General features: G+C 33.9%; 1 protein-coding gene across 5 annotated transcripts in view; it reads left to right on the top strand.

Moving 5' to 3' along the window:
* The window catches only part of PDE5A (phosphodiesterase 5A), a 122,358-nt gene extending 99,909 nt beyond the window's left edge, over positions 1-22,449 (top strand). For 4 of the 5 annotated variants that reach the window (XM_039320158.1, XM_039320155.1, XM_039320157.1 and 1 more), the window contains exons 9-21: positions 2,859-2,943; positions 5,619-5,794; positions 7,718-7,777; positions 9,232-9,378; positions 10,543-10,668; positions 12,916-13,010; positions 14,536-14,623; positions 15,839-15,939; positions 16,069-16,146; positions 17,473-17,536; positions 18,019-18,093; positions 19,383-19,466; positions 19,775-22,449. In XM_039320158.1, the coding sequence (XP_039176092.1) occupies positions 2,859-2,943; positions 5,619-5,794; positions 7,718-7,777; positions 9,232-9,378; positions 10,543-10,668; positions 12,916-13,010; positions 14,536-14,623; positions 15,839-15,939; positions 16,069-16,146; positions 17,473-17,536; positions 18,019-18,093; positions 19,383-19,466; positions 19,775-19,912 (1,317 nt within the window). In that variant the 3' untranslated portion in view covers positions 19,913-22,449. The remainder of the gene's footprint in view (positions 1-2,858; positions 2,944-5,618; positions 5,795-7,717; positions 7,778-9,231; positions 9,379-10,542; positions 10,669-12,915; positions 13,011-14,535; positions 14,624-15,838; positions 15,940-16,068; positions 16,147-17,472; positions 17,537-18,018; positions 18,094-19,382; positions 19,467-19,774) is intronic. The other variant, XM_039320156.1, reaches the window with a different exon arrangement.
* The last annotated feature ends 1,051 nt before the right edge of the window (positions 22,450-23,500 follow it).

Below are 23,500 nucleotides of genomic sequence, written 5' to 3'. Positions count from 1 at the left end.
GAAGGCTTCTTTTCAACCTGCTTGGACCATTGCTGTTATTATCCACCCTCCTTGGACCATTATTCCCACCATTTGATAGTCTGTCAGCAAATAGAGAAAGGGTTTTCCATTTAGTAACCATATTTTTATGTATGAACTTAAGTAATAAATCTTCTGAACTGAAACTTAACATGTGATACTGATATTTCACATGTATTTATTTTTAATGTCACAATCAATTCAGATCCACCTTTATAGTAAAGACCAAAATATATTTTATATATTATTGTTGATATATTTATTATTGTGTTAGAAAATATACATCTAGTCTGTGTATATGTCTACACAAGAGAAAGGGAGAGATACAGAGCTTATCAAGATTGTTTGAAGGACTTCTGATAGGCAATGCAACATGGAAAATCATATAATTTTGTCAACATTAAAATGTTTATTAAACAACTATTATGAGCTTATTGGAGAAATAACAAACTGTAAAGGGAATATTAGCAAAGAATACATATAAGTGAACATTGGGTTGGAATATTTGGTTTCATCTAGAGCAGAGGTCCCCAATCTTTTGAGCACCAGGCACTGATTACCTGGAGAGACATTTTTCTGCGGACTGGAGGGGGCGTGGTTTTGTGTGCTGCCTGCATCCCATGGATGGGGCTTTGCTTGTTTGTCTGGACCTGTTGCTGGCATGCTGCGGACCGATACCGGTCCACGAACTGGGGATTGGGGACCCCTGATCTATTTCTGAGCAACAACTATCAAAATTTGTGTGATTGTTGTGATTTACGTTAGCATGACCAATAAGTTCCATTGGTCACATTCTATATATGATCTATCCATTCTGTTGTGATTATGTCCTACAAATATAAAAACTTAAAACTCAGATTATTAAAAAAACTGTAAAAGTTCAAAACCAATTCAAAACTTGTATATATTTTATATTTATATTTGAGAACTAGTTTGATGTAAGGGTTAAAGGCACCAGGCTGGAACCTAGGAGAGTGGGAGTTCTAGTCCTGCCTTAAGCCACGTGAGTAACTTTGGGCAAGTTTCTCTCATCCCTGGGAAGAATGCAGTGGTTAAGCACAGCAAAAATCTTGTTGAAAAAAATTCTACTGATTTATCCAGGCAAGTGCCAAGAGTTAAGAGTGACTTGAAGCACACACCACTTAACATTAATAATTATAGTTGGTGGCTCAGTCAACCAAATAGACTGGATTTGGCATTTTTATTCACCTCTATCGACTTCTTCCCAAGGATCTTGATTAGAGGTTGTTTCATGTTGTTACAGATATCGTCACAGGATGCATTATTATTATTATGGTTGGTAGCATAGTCAGCCAGATTGTTAGACTGAATATGGTATTTTTACCCACCTATTAAGTCCTTTCAGATATTGTTGTTTGATGGTGTTAAAGCTATTGTTGCAAGATATAATTTGTTCCAAGTAAAGCAGTCTTTTACAATTGATTGATGGTATTTGTTTCAATCCTGATGGCATTCAAGTGATATTCCAGATGTTTTGGAATTGCATCCAAGACAGCGATGATAATTGGTACTACCTTTTTTTTCTTTTGCCACAGTCCCTCTATTTCTGTTTTCAGGTCATTGTATTTTCTGATTTTATGGTCTTCCTATACAGGGCTTTTAGGTCTGCTTGAGTCTAGTCCACTATGTCAGCTGTATATCTTATTACTGGAATTGCCTAGGTGTTAATTGCCTTGATGGTATTTCCTCCACTGAGTTTGAACTTTCAGAGCTTCTTCATTGTCATAATGTATTCATTTCTAATCTTTTTGACTTCAGTGTGCTTGATGTTGTTTGAAGGATGTCCATGTATTTGTAGTAAACTATTTCATACAGACTCTTATGTTATTTCCATAGGACATTTTGATTCCTTCAGTGTTCATTATTTTTTCCTATTAACAGTAAGGGTGGCACATTTCCTGTCCCAACTCCATTGCAATATCTTGGCTATACTGTATACATGAACAGTATTGAGCAACAATTCTATTTCAGATTATCTTTTTCTATATATATATCTATGGATATTCCGAGTCACCTTTTTTCCATATAGCTTCAGATCATTCATATAAAGGGAATAGGATAACCTGGTAGATGTTTTTGGTATTTGATAATCATGGTCTAAATCAGTGGTTCTCAACCTTTCTAATGCTGCGACCCCCAACCGGTGGTAAGTCGAGGACTACTCAACTGGGGCAGCACCGTTTGCAGAATGGGACTTTTGGCGGGCTCAGCAGGGCAGAGACAGCCTGGACAATTCCTATTGGCTTTTGAAAGCCAATAGAATTAGACTCTATTCAAGAGAGTCTATTCTATTGGCTTTCAAAAGCCAATAGAATAAAAGGGAGTAGCACAGCTAAGGAAAAGGGGGAAAAAATGGCAGACTGCGTTGTTTGGCGACCCCAGTGAAATGGTCGTTTGACCCCAAATGGGGTCCCGACCCACAGGTTGAGAACCACTGGTCTAAATTGTTCAGTATTGTTGACAGAGGAATCATGCAATGACACACAGTAGTGGTGATAGTGAGACTACTTGAAAGATTCATCTATTAATATTTACCTCTCCCAGTGTATTACCATTGACCAGTAGTGTGATGTTGATCTTTGCACAAAGCTTCTGATGTTTCTACTGAATATTGTTATTTGTAGGCACTTGATTATCCAATCATGTGGCAGGAAGTTGAATGCCTCCTTGTAATCAACCCAAGCTATATTTTGATTGGGCTTAGTCCAAGGGAATACTAGAATTCACAGTCTCTTGATTTTTAGGTCAGTTCTATAACTGCTATACTAAGCTCTCTTATGTAGTTAATAAAGTATTATGTTTTATTTTTTTCTTAACAGAATGAATGTTCAGACAGTACAAATCAGCACATTGAAAGCTTGCTCTGCACGCCTATAAAAAATGGAAAGAAGAATAAAGTGATAGGTATAACATTTTGGAGTTTTCAATTATGCTTCAGTTTATGCACATAGATGGTATTTGGTTCCCATTGGAAATTGAAAAAAAAAGCAATGTGTGAAATTTCTAAGATCATTCTTCACTAATAACCTATCCTTAGACATAGCCACATGTCATAAAAACAAACGAATTTAACATTGTGTCATAAGGACAAATTTTGTACACTGACTTAAAATATATATTTTTGGAAAACAAGTGAATAAATATAAAAGTATCCTTCCAAATAAGATGCTTTGGATTAAGGAATTGGGGGCTACAGAAGAATATCCTGGATAGAATTATGAAACAAAGAATAGTAGTTTTACTATAGGAAAAAAACACTTCACTTTTTGCAAAGTGGAGCACCTAAAATTAGCTGATGATCTTGGCTCAGTACAGTACCATCTGAGCTGTAGTTTCTGAAATTTAGAATTGTGTGGACTGTGACTTGGAGCACTATCCTCCAACCTAACAATAAAGTTGGACTCACCGAATCCTGAGCAGACGGAACATAGTTACTAACACTATTCTAGAACTTAAAAGATCATAGACTACTATTATAAATAAGATCAATCCAGTTTTATTTTTCAGCAAGAAAACTTGTTTGGACTTTTGTTTCACTTGTCCCATATTATGTGCTGACATAAAATGCAAAAAAGTTCTTCTTTAAGAAATTTTCTTATGCAAATGAAAGGCATATTAGGATAAAATGTACTTCTTTTAATGTTGTTAATCAGTGTATTGTAGTGAAGCATTGTCATTTTTAAGCAAAATTAGCACTGCCTTCATCTGCCTTCTGCTGTTTTACAGATATTAAGCTGCAGATCTGCAGTAGCAATCTTTACCCAGCTGTTTCTGAGAAACACTCAAGCAGTGCTAGATAGCTGGTCTTTATCACCCTGACCCCTCAGGTCTTTATTCAGGCACTTAAGGCTTAGATCAGGGGTCTTCAAACTTGGCCCTTTTATGACTTGTGGACTTCAACTCCCAGAATTTCTCAGCCAGGCATGCTGGCTGAGGAATTCTGGGAGTTGAAGTCCACAAATCATTAAAGGGCCAAGTTTGAAGACCCCTGGCTTAGATGCTTGGGTGAGCAAAGCTCCCCTTTGGTAGAATACAACTCATTTTATGGTTTTTCTTTTGTATTTTTGTATAACGATTTTGTACATTCCACAGAGTCACATTGTTTGAGTTAGACAATCATATAAATATAAATATTTAATAAGTAATTTTCGAAAAAATATAAAAATTAGCATGCATATAAAATTAGCATGAATAAAATTAAATTAGCATAAATGTCAGTTGGTGATCCTCTCAGCATCTTTGAGCTACATCAAATGCCAGTGAAGTAATTCAAGTGTTGGACTAGGATTGAGGCTACCCAGATTCAGTTCCAATATCACTCATCAAAAATCACTGGATGACTTTGGATCAGTTATTCTTTTACAGTCCAGCTGTAAAAGGTTTGTTGTGGGATAAAGGGAAACAAGATCTCATATAAGCACCTTGGAGTTATTGAAGGAAAAGCATAGTATTAAATAAACAAGAAAGCACTTGATATTTTAATTATTAATTATTAAAACTTCTAATTTCAATAGCAGTTTTCCCATTTGTATTTTGCCATTTGGTTTGCTTCTATGGGATGCTTATAACTATGACTTTCATGAATGTGTACCTGTACTTACATTAGCAGTGTCTTTTGGATTATCGGTGACTCACTAATGATATGGACAGTTTCAGCCACTTTCTTAACAAAATATTTTTAAACAGACTTAAACTGAAAGGTGGCAATGATCTGTGATGAGTTCATTATGAATAAATTCTTAGTTAAGCTATGATTCTATAGATCTGTTGTACATCCAGATAATAGAGTTTCCAAAGTAGATTCCTAAGTGAAGTGCTACATTAAGCACTTACAGTGAATGATGCCAAGACACCTACTTGAATTTAGCAGATAATCAGTCAGTTAATAAACTAGTGATATTTTCTCTGTAGTTAAAATGCAGACTAATATGCACATAATTTGCAATATTCAAATAAGAATATACAAGCCCTGGGTGTGCTAATCTCATATTCATTACAGCATTTTGGCATGCTTATAAACATTTAATGAGTTTGTAAAGGAAAAATTGTCTTTAGGGATTTCATCAAACTAAAGGTCTATTAATAGTAAAAATGAAGAAGGAAATTAAGACTTGGGATATTATAATGTTCCGTTTGATGTTTTGTTTTCAGCAGCCTATATAAGGAGAAGTAAGCACCACTGACTCAAATGAAGCTAGTTAAATTTTTTGAAGTATGTAAACCAATACATGAAGATTCAAAACTAAACTTCTGTTTCCACAAAGCCTGAATTAATTTTCTTAAAAATGTTGTGGCACAATGTGTAATTTTTGTTTGAATCCCTGGACCACTTAAAAGTTTAAATGATAGATTTCTAATTATTCTTTCTGAAGAAAAAATAAAATTTTAATATACAGTAAATGTGTGATACTGTTTTAACCATTCAGTCGTGTCCAGCTCTTGGTGACTTTATAGGCAAAGATTCTCCATGCTACCCTGTCAAGCATAGCTTCTTTCAGTTAAATGTGTAATTAATTCTAATCAATTATGTACTTTTTCAAGGGTATCATTTGGTTATATTCTTTTTTATTATGACCCAGGGGTTTGTCAACTTGCAAACAAGATGGAAGAAAACTCAGGCAAAATAAAAGCTTTCAATAGAAATGATGAACAGTTTTTGGAAGCTTTTGTTATCTTCTGTGGCTTAGGAATACAGAACACCCAGATGTATGAAGCTGTGGAAAGAGCCATGGCAAAGCAAATGGTGACATTAGAGGTAAGAATAAATCAAGGCAGTCTTTATGTACTGTTTCTTTATTGGAATTCTTGCTGACTTTAAAGCAAGCCCAATGTTGTTCGCTACCAACTGACTCTATGCTTCTATATTTCCATGTGCTTGCACAGCACTGGTGGATTATCACTCTCATGGGATTCAGCAGCGAACCCAACTACTACCTTTCCTAAACATATTGCATATTGGCAAGTGTGACCATTGTAGGTGATTTGTCTTCTTGCATTAAAAAAGATATGATTGTGTCACTGGGACATCTTCTCTTTCCTGTCTGTGGTTTCCTATGATTTTCATCCAGCCCTTCAAACAAGTCATATCTGGGATAATAGCAAGGTCACTGTAGAATTCCTCTATAGTATTTCATCAAACCATATCAGGTATTGCTGTCATCTTGCCTAGCCTTTTAATTTCCATTAATTATAATGCACATGCTATGAATGAGAAGCTAGGAGATCCTGATGTGCTCTTAACATCCTCCAAAATAATCTGAGAAATCAGATAATCTAGACATTGGCTTTCCTTGCATCAACATAGTAAATGAAATACAATATTTCTAAAATTCAGATTCTGTAATTGTTTCTGAAGGGAAAACTTACATGTACAACTATATTTAGTTGTTCTGATTGCATTGAATTGTAGCATTCCTTCGCAAAAGTGTGTGAAAATTACTTAACACAGTCTTGAGTGTATTGCACTCTACTAATTCAGGTAGTTTAACATTTAAGGGAAAATATACCCTTATGAAAAAACGTGCTATAGATTAAAGTTATAATTTCAGCTTCATGAAATGCCAGTTAAACACAAATCCAACTCAAAAAATAAAAATCTTCTCTCCTTCACTCACAGCTCTAAATAATTCTCATTTTGTTCAGTAAATTAAAAATATTTTTTCTTACACAGGCAAAACTTCTGCCAAAATTTTCCTAAGACAGAATTTCTTTTATGCTTGTCTTATGGACCCTTGGAAAAAGCTAATTTATTATGACAACTTTGTTAGGATTATAATTATAGCTATGTTGTCGGCTATTTGTCATTCATATAGGTACATGGAAAATTTTCAGCTGTTTTTCATAAAAGAAAAAGAGTCCTTTGCAAATTCTTTGCTCATTTAAAGCAATGTTGTACCTCCCCCCCCCCTGTGGCTGACCTCAGGAGTCCTGTATACTAGCAGTGTCCAATAATATGATCATACTGTTCTCCATCTAGAATTAATATAAAAAAACTCCAAGCAGAACATTTATTTTAATTTAGTAAAGAAATATTTAAGCATTTACTGCTTCACTACTATGTATTTAAAGTTAATTTTACAGTTTCATTATCAATCAACATAATATATACAAAATGATTAAATTTCCAAATTCTTGCCACTAACGAATCATCCAAAATACTGGCATTAATGCTAGTAATGCTAGTAATTAACAAAAATGATTTAAGAATTATCATTAAGAACAAAATGTTCTCTCCCAGCATGAATTAACCTTCTCTAACTTATCTAAACCATTACTTAAACTGCATCTGAATCAAATAAATTCTAAAAATTTGTAAAATCACATCAAATGTTCATTTCAAAGCATTCTTAAGAAATATTCAATTAACATTAACCACAGATGACAGAAGAGCCAGTTTAGTGAAGTGGTTAGAGTCTCCAGACTAGAAACAGGGAAAATTCATTCAAGTCCTGCTTTAAAAAAAAACATCTCGTGTGGCTATGGGCCAGTTACTCTAGAAAAAGTTGTCCTTTGGGAGTGAAGGTGTCTATCGATCATAGTTTGTAAAGATCATCAGTTTATACTATTCCCTTACTTTGGTTTACACTGAATCATTATTGATAGAGTGCTTTAGATTTTTAGTATTATAGATTTAAGTGTTGCTAAAAGATCAGTGTCTTTTGGTTCCTTTTCCTGTAAGGTGCTGTCCTACCATGCATCAGCTGCTGAAGAAGAAACAAGGGAGCTCCAGGTAACAGCGGTAATGCCATTTTCTTTTTTCTCCAGTATATCTAACCATGGTCCATAAGTAGCTGAAGATGCAGTGGAGCAGAGGGCACAATGTTTTCAAAACATATGTCAATATATCCAGTAAATTGTTATAAGTTATTCTTGCTTTTGGCTTGAAGATTCAAGATGAAGGTATCCTAAAGTTGTGGCTTTGTTAAAATTAATTTGAGCTAGGTTTCAAGGTTCAAGGCAAGCTAGTACTGCCCTTGTGCATGCTCCTATATTCAGTCATCAACTCATTGACAATTTGGTCTGTCTTTCTATGAATGTAACTATCTCCTTTTAAAACTACATGACAATGAATTCCCAGGTTAAACTATACCATAGAAGAAAATACGTTCATTTATTGCTCCTATATTTTTAAAAGTTTCCACTTAACTCCGTCTCACAGATTAAAAAGCAGATTTTGTTAATGATTTAGTAGTCTTCTGTAGATGTACGGAAGGGCAGAAAATCTTCTTTCCTTCCTTCCCTCCTTTCCTCCCTCCTCAGGTTTCTTGATCTAGGAACATACTGTGAGGGTTGGAAAATAAACATTTTCTAGCAGAAACGTATTTCCAGAGGGACACTCTAAATTAATAACCAGGGCAAATGCAGATGTAGCTTTGTTCACTAGGAAACCATTGCATGAGAAAAATCTACTTCAAATTTCTATTAAAATGCATTTGACATTAAGTTGGATTCAAAATTTCCCATTTTCACTGGATAACAAATATATACGGGAGTCAGGGCTATATTTTAAAATATAGTAACATACAATATATCTTCAGTTAGGTAAAATCATTAAAACAGCATTTTGAATACATTTCTTATGTGAACTATGGTATATCTGTTATATATTTAGTTTATTTTAACATTTCTGCAATATGCTAAAGAGGCCCATCCAGCCTCTTTATATATGTATAAATCACATAGTTAATGTATATAGAATAAAAGTCTTTCATAAAATCAGATTATAGTATTCCGGTATTGATCTAAAGGTCCTTTTTCAAAAGGCAACTGGACTTGAAAAATTATTTTGGGACAACCATGACTTGGATGACTGAGAATCTCCATAGACATTTATTCCAGTATTAGTTGTTATGAGAGGAACAGCTCTCTCCTGTGGTTGTTCAGAAGTAATTCCTAATTTTATAAGTAATGAAGCTAAATTGATTTTCCTTTTTTCAACACATACTTTACTCTCTGGTTTGGAGATCACATTTTGTCTTCTGCTAAAATTGTACTAAAGCCAAAATGGACTTCTGTGGTAAATAACTGAATAATGGTTAAAAAAAATAGATTTGATTCCTATCCAGTAATGTTTTCAATAAATCTAGATGAATTGCATTTGGTAGATTACATCTGGGTCACATGGTGCTTTGGTTTATTTATTTAGTATCTTGAAAGACAACATTTTTCACTACTGCTCTTGTTTGTTTCAAGGCTGCTGTTGTACCATCTGCACAATCTCTCAGGCTCACTGATTTTTACTTCAGTGACTTTGAGCTGTCAGATATGGAGACTTCTCTGTGCACAATCCGGATGTTTATTGACCTTAACCTTGTACAAAATTTCCAAATAAAACATGAGGTAAGGCCACAGGCATGACCATATATGCAGCCAATTATTCCCCAATATAATATTCTTTAGTGTGTACATGTTTGTATATATGTATGTGTTATATGTATATGACTGGATATAAAGTACTTTTTAAATCATCTATAAAGTCATGGGGAAAATGCCTTATCTGTGAAAAACATTTTCTGTCATTTTCCGTGCATATAAGCTCCAGAGGAAGTGGAGTTTGCTATGTGCTTGCTCACCATTCTTACCATATTTGCCACATCCTTGTCACCATCTACAAAGGAAAATTTTCTCTATCTAAAAATTCTCCCTGAGATTTTTTTTTAATTTTGATTCTCCAGAATTCTGTAATCTGGGGAAATCTGAATTATCTTCTACTGACAGTTGCCCAGAACAAGTGTGAACACCTTATATATAAGGAGAAATATTGTTTCCTGCAGCAGGCAAATTTTCTGCGCAGCTTGTTTAGCTGTGTCCTGATAAGGAATTCCTGCTTTAAATGAGTACCTCAGTATAAAATTAAGTCAAAATATATTGTATATTTCTAAATGCCTAGTGAACAGATTGCAGTGAGGGATTTCCATTTTTCTATTTTAAACATTGTCACGTCTTTAACATATGGTGGAAAAACAAATTAACAATTGATATCTAAGCACTTTTTCAGATTGGGCCTCCCTGCAATTAGGCCCTTGTAAGGAAATATAAGCTTTAATCAGCCTACAACTTCCTAGACATTTGCTTTTTTCAATCTTTGGATAAATGTGTACATAAAGGAGCAATTTCTTATCGCTTTCAAACAGTGCATTAGAATCTGTAGAATCAGCAGACTTGATCAATAAGGTTGTTCATCACTTTAAATTTAAAGGTAACAAGATACTTCAGCTTATTGGGGATGCAAACATACCTCTTACACACAACTCCTTATATTAGTCTGTTCTTGAGATTATGCAGCTCCCATATAAACCTGAGAAATAAAATGCTTGCTTTCATTTTATTTTCTTAATTTCATCTTTCTAAGTTAAAACATACTTTTATAACTCAGTTCCACAAAGTGTGTATAAAAGCCAAATGTGAAATTTATTGAAGTTTTAATATTTTGGCTTTGGGGTTTTATCTGAAAATGATGGTGTTTGTATCATACTTCTAACTCAACAATAATATTTTTGAAAGGTCCTTTGCAGATGGATTTTAAGTGTGAGGAAAAATTATCGAAAAAATGTTACTTATCACAACTGGAGACATGCTTTTAATACAGCCCAATGCATGTTTGCTGCTTTAAAGACCGGAAAAATTCAGGTATGTTTGGATAACCTTATTTATATTAAACTGTTTTTAAAATCTTAGTTAGACATTGCAACACATTATGTTGAAATTTTACCAAGAGTTAGTTCATAGATTCTAAACATCTTCATGTAATCTATTCCTGAGCTACATCACTAAAAGAAGAAAATATTTCATAAGAGTAAACTAAGTAAGAGTAAATTAAGAGTAAACTCTGATAGCTAAAAATGCAAATGATATGCAAGAAAATCAAGGAGCATGGTGAAGAAAATGGGACCAAAATTAAGAGCAAACCTTGACAAACAGATATAGCAACCAGTTTTAGAAGTTATAATGAAGATGTGGAGGTGGTGGATAGCTTCTGCCTTTTAGGATCAATCATCAATAGCAAAGGGATCAGAAGTCAAAAATATTTCTCACAATAGCACTTCGTAGAGTAGCTTGATTTGAACTTAATATGAAAGACATTATCATATATGCTGGACACATTATGCAAATGTCCAGAAGTCTAGTTCTCTATTATAGACTTCTCTAGAGAATGCTGGGAAAGGGCGAAGGAAAGAGACAAAGAGAATGACCAGCAGCAAGGAGAATTGACTCAAACACATTCCTGAGGGCTGCATCATTGAAAGGCCTGAAGAACATAATTAGGAACTGGTCATTCTGGAGAAAATCTGCATGTATAGTCAACATTAATTTGGTTGTCATATAATCAATCAGTCTATTGCTATAAGCAGTGATAGTAATATATGTGACTGTGGTTCTTTGCAGTCCTACCACGTTAACTGCAGTTATGTCAGTACAAAGTTGTTGATCTGCCTGTTAGGAGACACCACTCTCTAGATTAGGGGCGTCAAACTGTCAGGCCGCGGGCCAGATGCATCATAGCAAAACTGCGCCCACCCTATTGCCGGCAATGGCAAAAAAGTTGCAATACATTGCAACACATCACGTGATGTTATGAGTTTGACGCCCCTGCTCTAGATGATGTGTTGGCAACTTTTTGGTGATCAGGTTCTAAAACTACTAAGATGGTTAGTTTAGTGTCACACATCTAAGCAAAACCCAGACTCTTTTTTTCCTGATTTTTTTTTTGAGGAATGAGAAATGTATTATTCAGTTGCTTCAGTTTTATGGTTTCTTTGGTTCTTATAAGTTCATACTTCAGACACCAGTGATGTTACGTAGCCACAATGTCTTCTGTAGCTCTTTGTCAGTTGGCCTTGATTTTTGCAAGCATTGAGGCCTTCTCTTGCCTTTATATTATTTTTCCAAAATAATTTAGATTATCAGTGCTTTCAAAAAGCAGCCTGGTTTTACTGTATCTAGTACTGGATGATTTGTTTTTCTCGCTATCCAAGCAACTCTCAATAATTTTCTCCAGCACTACAGTTCAAAGTGTTTGTGGAGTTGAAAATAGTTTTCCTTTATTTATTTTCAAATAGTGTAAACATATTTAGGACTTACAAAATTGCCTCAAAATGGGAAGTAGCTGTGCTGCTGATTTTCAGTAATTACCATGAAACTCCAGGCTGTCAGTTCAGGTACACCGGAGGCTTCAGATTGCCTGTTTAAAGTCTGTGTATATTAGTCTTTAGGTTTCAGATGGCTACTATGATGTCTGTTGCTTTATTCTAAAAATATTAGATATTTACACTGCATGTGGAATGTTGTTCAGTTTGTGATTAAGCAAACAAGTAGAAATCCTCAAACAGAGAATATAACTCAACTCTACACGGAATTAGAAACCTGTGGAACAAGTACAGCTCAAGAGAGTAAAAGCAAATCAAAGTTCTCTATTAGTCAAACTCTTGAACCTTTGCTGTTTGGATATATTTGTGTATTGCAAATTTGGCACAGCTGAATTTGGGCCTAAATGAGGTAGATTTGCATAATTAAGAGTAGAAAATGAACATGGTATGATAAACTATTGCTTTGCATAGTTTATTTTTTAAATATTGGATTTGTAACCATGAAATATTAAAATAAAGTTTTATACAATACAAAATTGCATAATTATTTGGGGGCCAAATAATATATCTATTCAGAATTCTGTATTATTTGTAATACACATTTAAGATTAATTTTACTCAACTAAAATAACCATATATATAAATCTATTTACTTTCAGTTTAAGAGTGAATGTCAAAATGTATCGACATCAAAACAGCCAAAGAAAGAAAGAAACAACATGTAAATCATTGGTACCATGTCAAATACGTTTGCAAATATAGTAATTTATCTCTCCTTCATATTGCACAGAACAAACTTACTGATGTTGAGGTACTTTCTTTGCTGATTGCAGCTCTGAGCCATGATTTAGATCACAGGGGGGTGAATAATTCTTACATACAGAGGTGAGTAAATGGCAGATAAAAGGAAAGCATATTTCAGTTTAATGTTTCTATTTTTCATTTTGAATTAACATTTCAGCCATGATATTTGGAGAAGTTTTAACTAGACAGATTGTGGAATCTTCTCTTAGGGTTTTCAGGGATTCTGAGTATATATTTGTCAAGATTGCTTTAAATCAAAAGCAGGAAATGTTTTGGTGTCCTGGAGCCAGATTTAAATTATTTTGGGTTATGAGAACTGCAGTGGCAGAACAGTTATGCAAAGTAGATGAGATGATAGATCCTGTAAAGTAGTAAGGGTTCCTATGGGGGGAACTGGAGTTTTTAAAGAGGTTTTATGTTTTGGATGAGTGGGTTGTTCTTTATTTTTTAAAAACAAGGCATTATAAATAAAAGAATAAATAATAATTAATTAATTAATAAAAATTATTTATTAAATAAAAATAGAAAAATATACCTAACAACAAACTTTGGTGTTTTCTCCACAAATCATTTGGTAGCAATATCTTGGTGGCACAAAGGGAAAGAAGAATCACACTAAGTAGACGTCTCACTTATTTCCAGCGCAGTTCCTCCCTCCAGAAATTCTTCCATTGGGACAATTGGTTATGTTGATTCTGAGGCAAGAGACAGGGAGGGAACCAGCCTCCATCCTTTTCCACAGGCAATTGGTGGCAATTGGTCTCAGATGGTGCTGGACAGATAACCATTAGTAAAGTCCAGTGACAATTGCCATTGTTTCGGTCAAAAAATAATATCTTCCAAAATATTATAGCTGTATAGGTTATTATAAAAATATGTTCTCTCCCCCCTTTCTATGCACATACATACATAATGGCCAATATTAATAGTATAATACATACTTTTTAGAAATGTCTATAAAAATGAAGTATAATGGTACAAAGAACACTAGTCGCTGTATGAGGAGAAAAGCTTTATCTTATTTCTCTGTCACTGTTCCTTTCATGGTATCTTTTAAGGTTAGGAAAGGTTTCTATTTAGGAAAGTGTCTGTAAGAGTGCAAGACACATTACCTTTTTATAGCATTTTATTTTTAAAAAAATTGAATTAATACACTGTAAAAATGTTAGGCAATTTAGAATACAGGATGAATTTTTTCTTCTCAGCCAGGTCATATGGGAAAAAAGTAATATCCTAGTACATCTTATCACTTGTCTAGCTTTTTATACCTGGATACTTCTCATTTATGCAGCACACAGTCGCCTTTCCCTTCCCTCACTGAGTGATGTTCAAAGTTAATTGGAGACCAAATTTTGAAGGATTCTGTATTTTAAAATTTATATTTTGAACGTTTTCCTAATCATATGTCTAATTGCAGATCTGCCATTTTACTTGGCATCTCAGGATGAATAAGGTTTTGTTTTCTTTCAGCCATATTCCGCAATTATTACAAATGGGAGTGGGGGAATGTTATTTCCCATATTCTTAACTTTGTAAAGCTATTCTGTATCTGTAGTTAATTACTTCTGATAATTCTATGTGGCCTGTTTTTTGTTTTTTTTTTCAGAAGTGAGCACCCCCTTGCACAGCTATATTGCCACTCAATAATGGAACATCATCATTTTGATCAGTGCCTGATGATCCTAAACACACCGGTAAATGATAGTTGTATTTACAAGAAAATCATATCCAGTTTAGTCTTTGAACAATTTCCAGTAGTATCTTTCAACCCTATTCTAAGCTGTGCTATTGAGCTTTTCCAATGCTGAGTGATAAGCTCGGGAGACCTTGTTAATATTTGAAAACACACACTAACTTGACCCTAATGAAAAAAGAAAAAAAATATGCTTAAAAATTCGCTTAATCTTTCTAAGGAACCTTAAGCATTGTTGGTAAAAGCAAGATTTCTAACCTTGTGGAAGCAGTGAACTAAAGGCAAAACCTGTGCATTGTTTTTTATGAACTTTGATAATGACCAAACAAAAAGTTACAAAATATTTTCAGCTCAATATGAAACTCTTACTCCTTCAGTTACTTTTGTTTCCATGTTTTTGTCAGTTGAAAATTCTCTTAATTTCACTTACATTACATGCTTAAAGATAGATATCTAGAACAAGATATTTACACTGTGCCATAAGCTACAAGATTACACACATTGAAAAATGTCAGTAAAATTATATCAGCAGAACATATATAAATAATGCATCTTTGTTGATGAAGCTGTGCCAGGTCCTGCATCAATTTAGAACAGCATAAGGATTTTGTAGAGCACAAAGAGAGAATTAATGTCAGGCAAATTCTATTCCTTGCAATTGAACTGTGCATTTTTTCTGCTTGCTTCTGTACAGGAATAAGGCACAGCAATAAAATATGAATATTTTATATCAGGTGTAGGTGTATATAAAGATCTGTTTCATCTTCTCCATTTCTATTTTTTGGCAGAAGAAGATGGTAGCTGGGATATTTCTATTTTTTTTCTCAGAAAATTTACAACAATTTATGTTTGGGTGTGTTATTGTAGATACTGAATATGGCAGTGTCAGCAGTGTGCACACAAACATAGACCATGGGAGATATCACAGATGGCATCCATAAAGTAGCTTTTTTCCAGGGTTTGGTGAGAAAAATTCAATAGTAGCTGCTTATATTTTCTCAACTGAATAGTTAAAAAACTATACTTTCTTAGGGTTCTTACCTAGTTATGTTTTCCTCTTCCTCAGTTTTAATAACTGAGTTTTTAAAAATTCAATATTTTTGCTTTCAGCATATAAGAAAATAATGTAGTGTGTAGAATTTAACAAGAGCCTGTCAAAGTCACTGTATCATTATAATCAATGCATTCTTATTCCATTGTTTTCTTTTGGACGAAGGGTAATCAGATTCTCAGTGCTCTTTCTGTTGAAGAATACAAGGCAACATTGAAAATCATCAAGCAAGCTATTCTTGCCACAGATTTAGCACTATACATAAAGTAAGTTGCAGTAATTATACTTTAGGCTTGGATGTGTGATTTTTCTCCTTTGTTTTTTAAGAATGTAAAATTGTACAAATTTTCCTTTTTAGGCATTTAATAAATAATAAATGTTTGTATGCTTTTCAGAAGAAGAGGAGAGTTTTTTGACCTTCTGAGGAATAATCAGTTTAACCCACAAGAGCCTTATCAAAAGGAATTATTTTTGTAAGTTTTTTAAGGATATTATTGTAGTTTGGTTTTTTCCCTAGAGTTAGCAATTATTGGTTTGCTTTCATTGGGTGATTGGGCTGGGCAGTAAGAGAACAAAAATTACATAAATATGGGTGAATTACTTGCTTCTAATTATTTGGTAAGGTCTCATATTATTTGCCAAAGAAGATTATCTTCCAACATGACTTGACAAAGTACCATATTGTTCTTTGGATGAAAGTCTATTGTTTAAAAGCACTGAACTGTTAAAATCAGTATTCTTAGCTTTCAGAGTAAATATTTGTTTTGCTTTGCATCAGAGTAGTTAGTTTACATTTACAACAGGAATCTAGTCCATCAGCAAGAATCAGGTTCATTATGGATATAGGACACTTTTGCTTTATAGCACATGATATATAAAAACTGAGGATGGTTTCTACATGCTCTTATGGATGTGGCCGGATGGGAGCTTTGACCTTTTCAGTTACTACTGACCGGTCACCATACCATGAGCTTTTGCAACATATTATCTTGCTTATTAATGCCCATGATAAATGAATGACTGAGCTGTCACAAATAGCCAATGAAGATAAAGATCTGGCCACAGGCTGAGTCTGTAAATTGTCTAGAATAGATCTGGTTTCAGAACACTGAATCATAGTGGTTTCTCAAGTCTTTCCTTTTTTAGTGGGACAAAGTTTTATAGCAGCCCAACATTGGCAGCAGCTATTGTTATCAAATATATAACTCATCAAAAAGGAAAGAATGTTGCCTTTCATGAATTATATGAGAGCAAGCAAAAACAGATGTGATCTACAGTGACATATAATTATGTAAACCAGTGACTGTAATGATCTGGGCTAGTTGTAGGACATTCATAAATGCTTTAAGCATGGACCATGTTAGGGAGTTGTTTCCAGCTATGTTCCTAAGAACATGTCCTCCATGGATCTAGTCATCTCTAGCTGCATGCTGGCTGGGGAATTCTGGGAGTTGAAGTCTAAGGTTGAGAAACACTGAGCTATACTCTTTCAATAAGGATCAGGAATAGTCACTAAACATAGAAATCTATGATGGCTTAATAGAGAGAGAAAGACATTGAATGGTGGGAAAAATGAATAGCAATTTGAAAAGGAGCTATGCCCTCCTTACTGCAATATTTTAAGTCCCACAATAACAAATATTATCATTTTCATCTATTCAAGTCACGATGAATTTGTATGTTTCCAGAGTTTTGTTTTTTAAATGAAATTTGGGATGTCACAAATATTCTTATTTTGCTATAGAAGTGTTATGCTTTTCAAAATATATTGTAAAAGTATGGCTTTCTGGCTTTTACAGGGCAATGTTGATGACTGCATGTGACTTATCAGCAATAACAAAACCATGGCCAGTTCAGCAGCGGGTAGGTATCTCCCAAAAGCTTGATCCGATTCCTTATTTCCTGAATGTACTGTTCCTGCTATTCCTCCCATCTGAACCCACTCTGCATTTGGCACAGATATTAATTGCTGCCTAGCAGATTATTGTACAAACTGATTTTGCAATGAAACGTGACACAGTCAGTAAATCGGTAAAAAATTCTTAGAAAGAGAGCATTAAAAATAGTGCATAGTCTCTCTCTCTCTCCTTTTATTTATAATCTGCCTTTTTGAAGAGCTTATTTAGTAGGTTTGCCCCCTAATTTTAAACCAGAAAACCCTAGTATGCCATTGAACTTCAGAGAAAGTGGCTAGTAAACATCAGGGAGCTCCATAATCAGATGGAGACATGAACCTAGTTCTCATACCAATATCTTAACTACTATGCTATACTAGATACAAAGATTATTATCTATTGATTACATTTACTAAAAAAGATAGCAGACATATATTTTCCTTTATGCAGATTGCTGAACTTGTAGCTGCAGAGTTCTTTGACCAAGGAGATAAAGAAAGGAAAGAACTTAATATTGAACCCACAGTAAGTAGAAGCACAACATTTTAAGACTGTTTTGTTCTAGAAATTTATTTTATATAGCATTTTTATTATTTCATTCAAAATCAAATATTTCTATCAAATATAGTTAGAATTCTTTATCCTTTACTGATAAAGGGTTTGTAGCTCAGGGTTGAAATGAGAGGTTGAAAAGAGGGGCTGAAAAGAGCACTGATGGTGTTATCAATGGATAATTAAACATCTGCAAGAAAATAACCAAGCTCCGAGAGCACCAAGAACCCCTCTTTTTCCTTTATTGCAACCCAATCAGCTTATTACTGAAATATGAAATATCTAAAAGTTTCCAAAGAACCTTAACAACAAAAGCCCAAGCTTTCAACTTTTTGTATTTATGTGTTTAATACCTCCAAACAGTGATCACCAACATGTTTCAAACTAGCATTTATGGGGTCAATGATGTTCATTTTAGATATACATAAACTGGACTTGATTTCTCGGTGATTGATTATTTAGCACTGAGAGCCCATAATGAAATATACAGTATGTTCCTTCTCTCTTGAAAAATTGCAATGAAAGAAAAACCTGAATCTGTGATATTGAATTTATGCTTTATTTTCTATAGGATGTAACTAGCCATTTTATACTGCAGTTGTACAATTAGGAAAATATGTATGTACAATGAACCTGAAAATAAGAGTTATTTCCATGATTTATGCTTTCCAAAGAATATGCTCTATGTGCACTTCATCTGACACTAAAGAAAATCACCAGAATTACTCAGTTATTATAATGAGAATACTCTGAGACAAAATGTTGATGTAAAGTGTATTTTATATAAAAGGGATGATTTTATATATATACAGATCATTTTGGATGATCTGTATATATGCCCCACAACTTGAAAATACATGTGTGTCTGGTTTTTTTTTTATTACAAACCATTCAGCATTAACTTTATCATATGAAAAATGATCTATTGAGACTAAAAGCATGATGAAGTCACATTTAAATGCATATTTCCATTTACATTGATTTTTTAATGGGATTTTGACCTGGCTCATTTAGAGTCTCCATTAACAATATTATGGTAGCATTAATGGATTGTACCTCCTCAATAAAATTCCTACTTCCCAATTAAAGAAATTAGGGATCAACGAAACTGGCTTATCAATGACCATATAGGTTACTGAGACTGAAATGGGATTTGAATGCAGACCAACCTTTCCTGACTGAAAAGGACAAGGTAATGGACATGGTCATATTTGGATGTCTAGAACTAATCTTGCTCCAATATTTGTATTTTTTTTCTTCAGGATTTAATGAACAGAGAAAAGAAAAACAAAATTCCCAGCATGCAAGTTGGATTCATTGATGCTATCTGCTTACAGCTTTATGAGGTATTCTGCATGAAACTGTCAAAGGGCATAATTATTTGTATCAGGGTTATATGCAAGAACTGAATTAAAAACTGCATTTTCTGTTCAAAGGGATTTAGGTGAAAGCAGATGACAGTAATTAACCATTGAGATGAAGGCTTTACAACCTTAAAAGCACATTTCAAAGAAGTTTCATTTATTTCAAAGTGTTGAGCCAGACAATATTGGTTTCAGGGCCTAATTTATTCCTTATAAGCACTGAGAGACAGAGGCTCTCCCAAGACTCAATTCTTTTTCCATTAATCTAATTCATGTTTCTGTTTTTTCAGGCATTAACCTACATATCGGAAGCCTGTTACCCTTTGCTTGAGGGCTGCAGGAAGAACCGGCAGAAATGGCAGGCTTTATCTGAAGAACAAGAAAATAATTTGATCATTGGAGAAAGCAATCAGCTCAAACGGAACTGAAATAGATATTTATTAGGACATATTGGTTTACAAAGAAGATATTTATATAGAATAATTTGGAGATACCTAATGTTTTACTAGACACTGTATGAAATAGGTGTATAATTTGCCACTGCTGTATTTTAAATAACGAGAAACGTATATTTTTGCACAGCACTCAAGAACACAATATGAATTATTTTTATGTAGTCTGATGTATCATAAATGTATATTTCCAATTGATCTGCAACTAGCAGATCTGATTAGCCCTGCTTAATAGAGGTATGGAAGTGGACAATTTTTAGGACTGCTTCAGAAAATTCTTGGTCCGGAGTTGTATATAGTTATTTAGTTTGATCAATGGCCAGTACTTTAAAATTACTGTATGTGGCACTTTCTGGTTTTTTTTAAAAAGTGCCTCTTCTTAAATGTAAATAATGAAAAAGCAGTGTTGCATTTGAAAGCTAGAAGTTACCAGAGAAGTAAGGTGGGCAGCATTTGCTTGGGATGGGGGAGGAACAGAGCACTGAATTAATATTGCTTGTTCTAAGAAATCTGTTTTTTTCAGGGTGAGGCATGTTGAGCTCAAAGGCTAGAGTACAAGTATCAAGGGAATATGCTGCATCTGTGACTTTTCCTGTCATGGGAATGCTTGAGTTTTACTCATTATGTTGGAGAAGCTGAAGAGGAGCGCAAATGAAATTGTCCAGAGTTTCTTAATAATAATGAAATGTTTAAGAAATACATAATTAAAATTGAACTACTTAAAACTACAAGAAAGAGTACTTAAGTTGTGAAGAAGCTGGAAACGGGACATGTAGAAAGAAAAAAAAGATGAAAATGATCTTCAGTTTATTGGAATCAAAATGCGGTTCCCAAAATATGGTCCTGCTTAAACTAGACAGAAAAAAACATGAAATCAACGGGGTACATTATGAAAAAGACAGACTTCCTTTTAAAATGGAATAATTGCTACGGTTATCATAAAACAGTATCAAAAACATCAGAGAGAAGTCACAGCCAGTACTTCTTAAAAATAACTGTTCGTATTTTTTTAAGGGATGGCTTTTCAAATGAAGAATGCTCTAGAATTTCATAAGACTGTTTGAATTTAAAGAAGCACAATCACAGAATTTGTAAAACAGTATCCAGAAATGGAATTACCAAAAGCATTCAGGGAATTCTGTCAAAAGTAGCTTTAAAAAAAGTTAAAGAATGCAACAACAGGGAATGGCCTAGATGAAACAAATCCTGCTGACATTCAAGAAAACCAGTATCCAGGGTTACCAGCTATCAGGCAAAAAGAGAACATATCCTTTTTGTCCTTATGTCCTTTGGCTGACTGACATAGCTTTAAAATCAAATATTGTCCAGTTTTTGTATGTAATGAGCTGTTTCTTCCTGAGCAGCTTTTCTCAATGGCACAACATTTCCCTAATAAATGCTAAATGTAAATTAACAAGGACAGCTCTGTGACCTTAATTAGTACCTTCCAGTCAGCTTATGCTACTGCATGGGTGTCAAACTTGATCGTGTCACGTGACATATCATGACATATCACAACATTTTTTGCCTTTGCAGAGCTGGGGTGGGCGTGGCCTGTGACGCATCTGGCTTATGGCTGCCAGTTTGACACCCCTGTGCTACTGCCTCAAATTGACAAGACTTTAATCAGTTACAGGTAGTCTTCAACTTACGACCACAACTGGGATTTATATTTCTGTCACTAAGCAATATAACGGTTAAGTGAATCATACCAGTTATTAAATGAATTTCGGTTCCTCCATTGATTTTGCTTGTCAGAAGCTCACTGGGAAGGTTGTAAATGATGATCACGTGACTTTGGAATGCTGCAACCATCGTGAATATAACATGCCCAGCTGTCAAGCACCTAAGTTTTGATCATATGGCCATAGGGATGCTGCGATGATTGTAAGTGTAAGGACTGGTCATAAGTAGTTTTTTTAGTGCCATCATAACTTTAAACGATTGTTAAACTTTTTTGTCAGTTTTTTATTGAAATTTTTGTTGTGGATGTCAAGAAGGATAACCAGTGTGTCTTACTTTGCCTTTTCAGCTATCTGGTAATCCTAACCATTTATAAAACAATATTTGGATTGACAGAATTATTTTTCAATATAAATTATTCACATAAATAATTGTTTTTTGCCACAATACTACTAGAAGCTAGTAATAGAAAAAGAAAACATATATCTTTTTTTAATATGAACATTTGCACTTTTTTGTTTTTGTTTTAGTAATATCATCAGGCTTACAGTTAGGACAACAGCTTATTAATGAGGTAAAAGCTTTCATCTGGTTTCTCTCAACATCATTGTATTCTTATATCTTTAGAGAAGCAAAAGGAGCTCATCTTAAAGAAACAGGAGCTTTATTTATTAGGGGCTTCTGGGAAAGGTTCTCGCATTAGCTGTCATGCTAAGAGCTTATTTATGAGACTCTGGATCTGAATTAACTTTTGGAAGATGGTACAAATAAGGTCAGTTAGTATGAGTATGTTTTTATTCTGTGCAATAAAAAGCATTATGAAATACTGATATCCGTTCTAGGACTAGCTTTTTTGTAGGGTTGGCTAATGGTGAGGTTATTACAGGCATTATTGATTGCAACATTTTAAAGTCTCCAGTTGGTCAAATGAAAGCACTAAGCTTTGTTTCTCTAACCACTGAACAATATATATTCACTAAGTTTTCCACTCCTGCTCCTACATTTGATAAAAATGTTAGCTATCATTTGACTGACCTTTTTACAAAAACTTATTTGTATCTTTTCCAACAAATCAATGTAATTTCATTAGTCCCTACCACCCTGCAGTATTTTGAAGCTAAGCATGCTATCCCCATATTGTTCTCAGATCAGTGATATATGACAAACATTTCTTTGGAGTAGAATAATTTCACACCAAGTGAGGCCTCTCGTTGACATGGTAATTTTAATGAGACTGATTTGAAGGAAAGCTTTCCTATCTAAGGGTAAATGATCTATAATCTGCAGGCATCCCTTCCAAGAATACCACTATAGATTAAAATCCTACTTCCATATTTAAGAGGAAAAAGCTAACTGATTAGTTAAAACTATTAATATTGAGGTTAATTAATATATGAGAATATTAATATATTGAGGTTAATATATGAGGTTAGCAAAATCTAATAAATGGACTTTAATATAAAATCACAACAAATTGCTTAAATTCTTATGATCACTAACATGGAGACATGCCACTATTTAACTATAATTCTTAGGTGTGGTAGAATCTCCTTAACTATGCTTTAATTTGCATGATTGAAAGTAAAACCCATTATTAATGTTTTGTAGGGTAAGTACTGTACAAATCAGGTTAAGAAAGACAGATTATATGTAAACAAAGAACTTGCAGAATTCATTTTTGAGAAACAGGACAAGCACTACTCATTTTTGTCTCAAATAAATACTACTTAAATAGACATACTGAAATAAAGCATTAGAATATGTCTATTCTTTTATGACAATAAATTTACTGAAAGTTTTAATAAAGTTATTAAAGATTCAGGAAGAAGGTAGTTCTATTCACTTATAAAGAAAGCAAACTATTTTAGTTTGTCATCCTCT

This window comes from Crotalus tigris, unplaced genomic scaffold (genome assembly GCF_016545835.1).
Source record: "Crotalus tigris isolate CLP2741 ecotype Arizona unplaced genomic scaffold, ASM1654583v1 scf7180000023625.2024221, whole genome shotgun sequence".
NCBI classification, from domain to species: Eukaryota; Metazoa; Chordata; class Lepidosauria; order Squamata; family Viperidae; genus Crotalus; species Crotalus tigris.
Note: the sequence above shows the minus strand (reverse complement) of the source record. Positions and strands in the feature narration are given on the sequence as shown.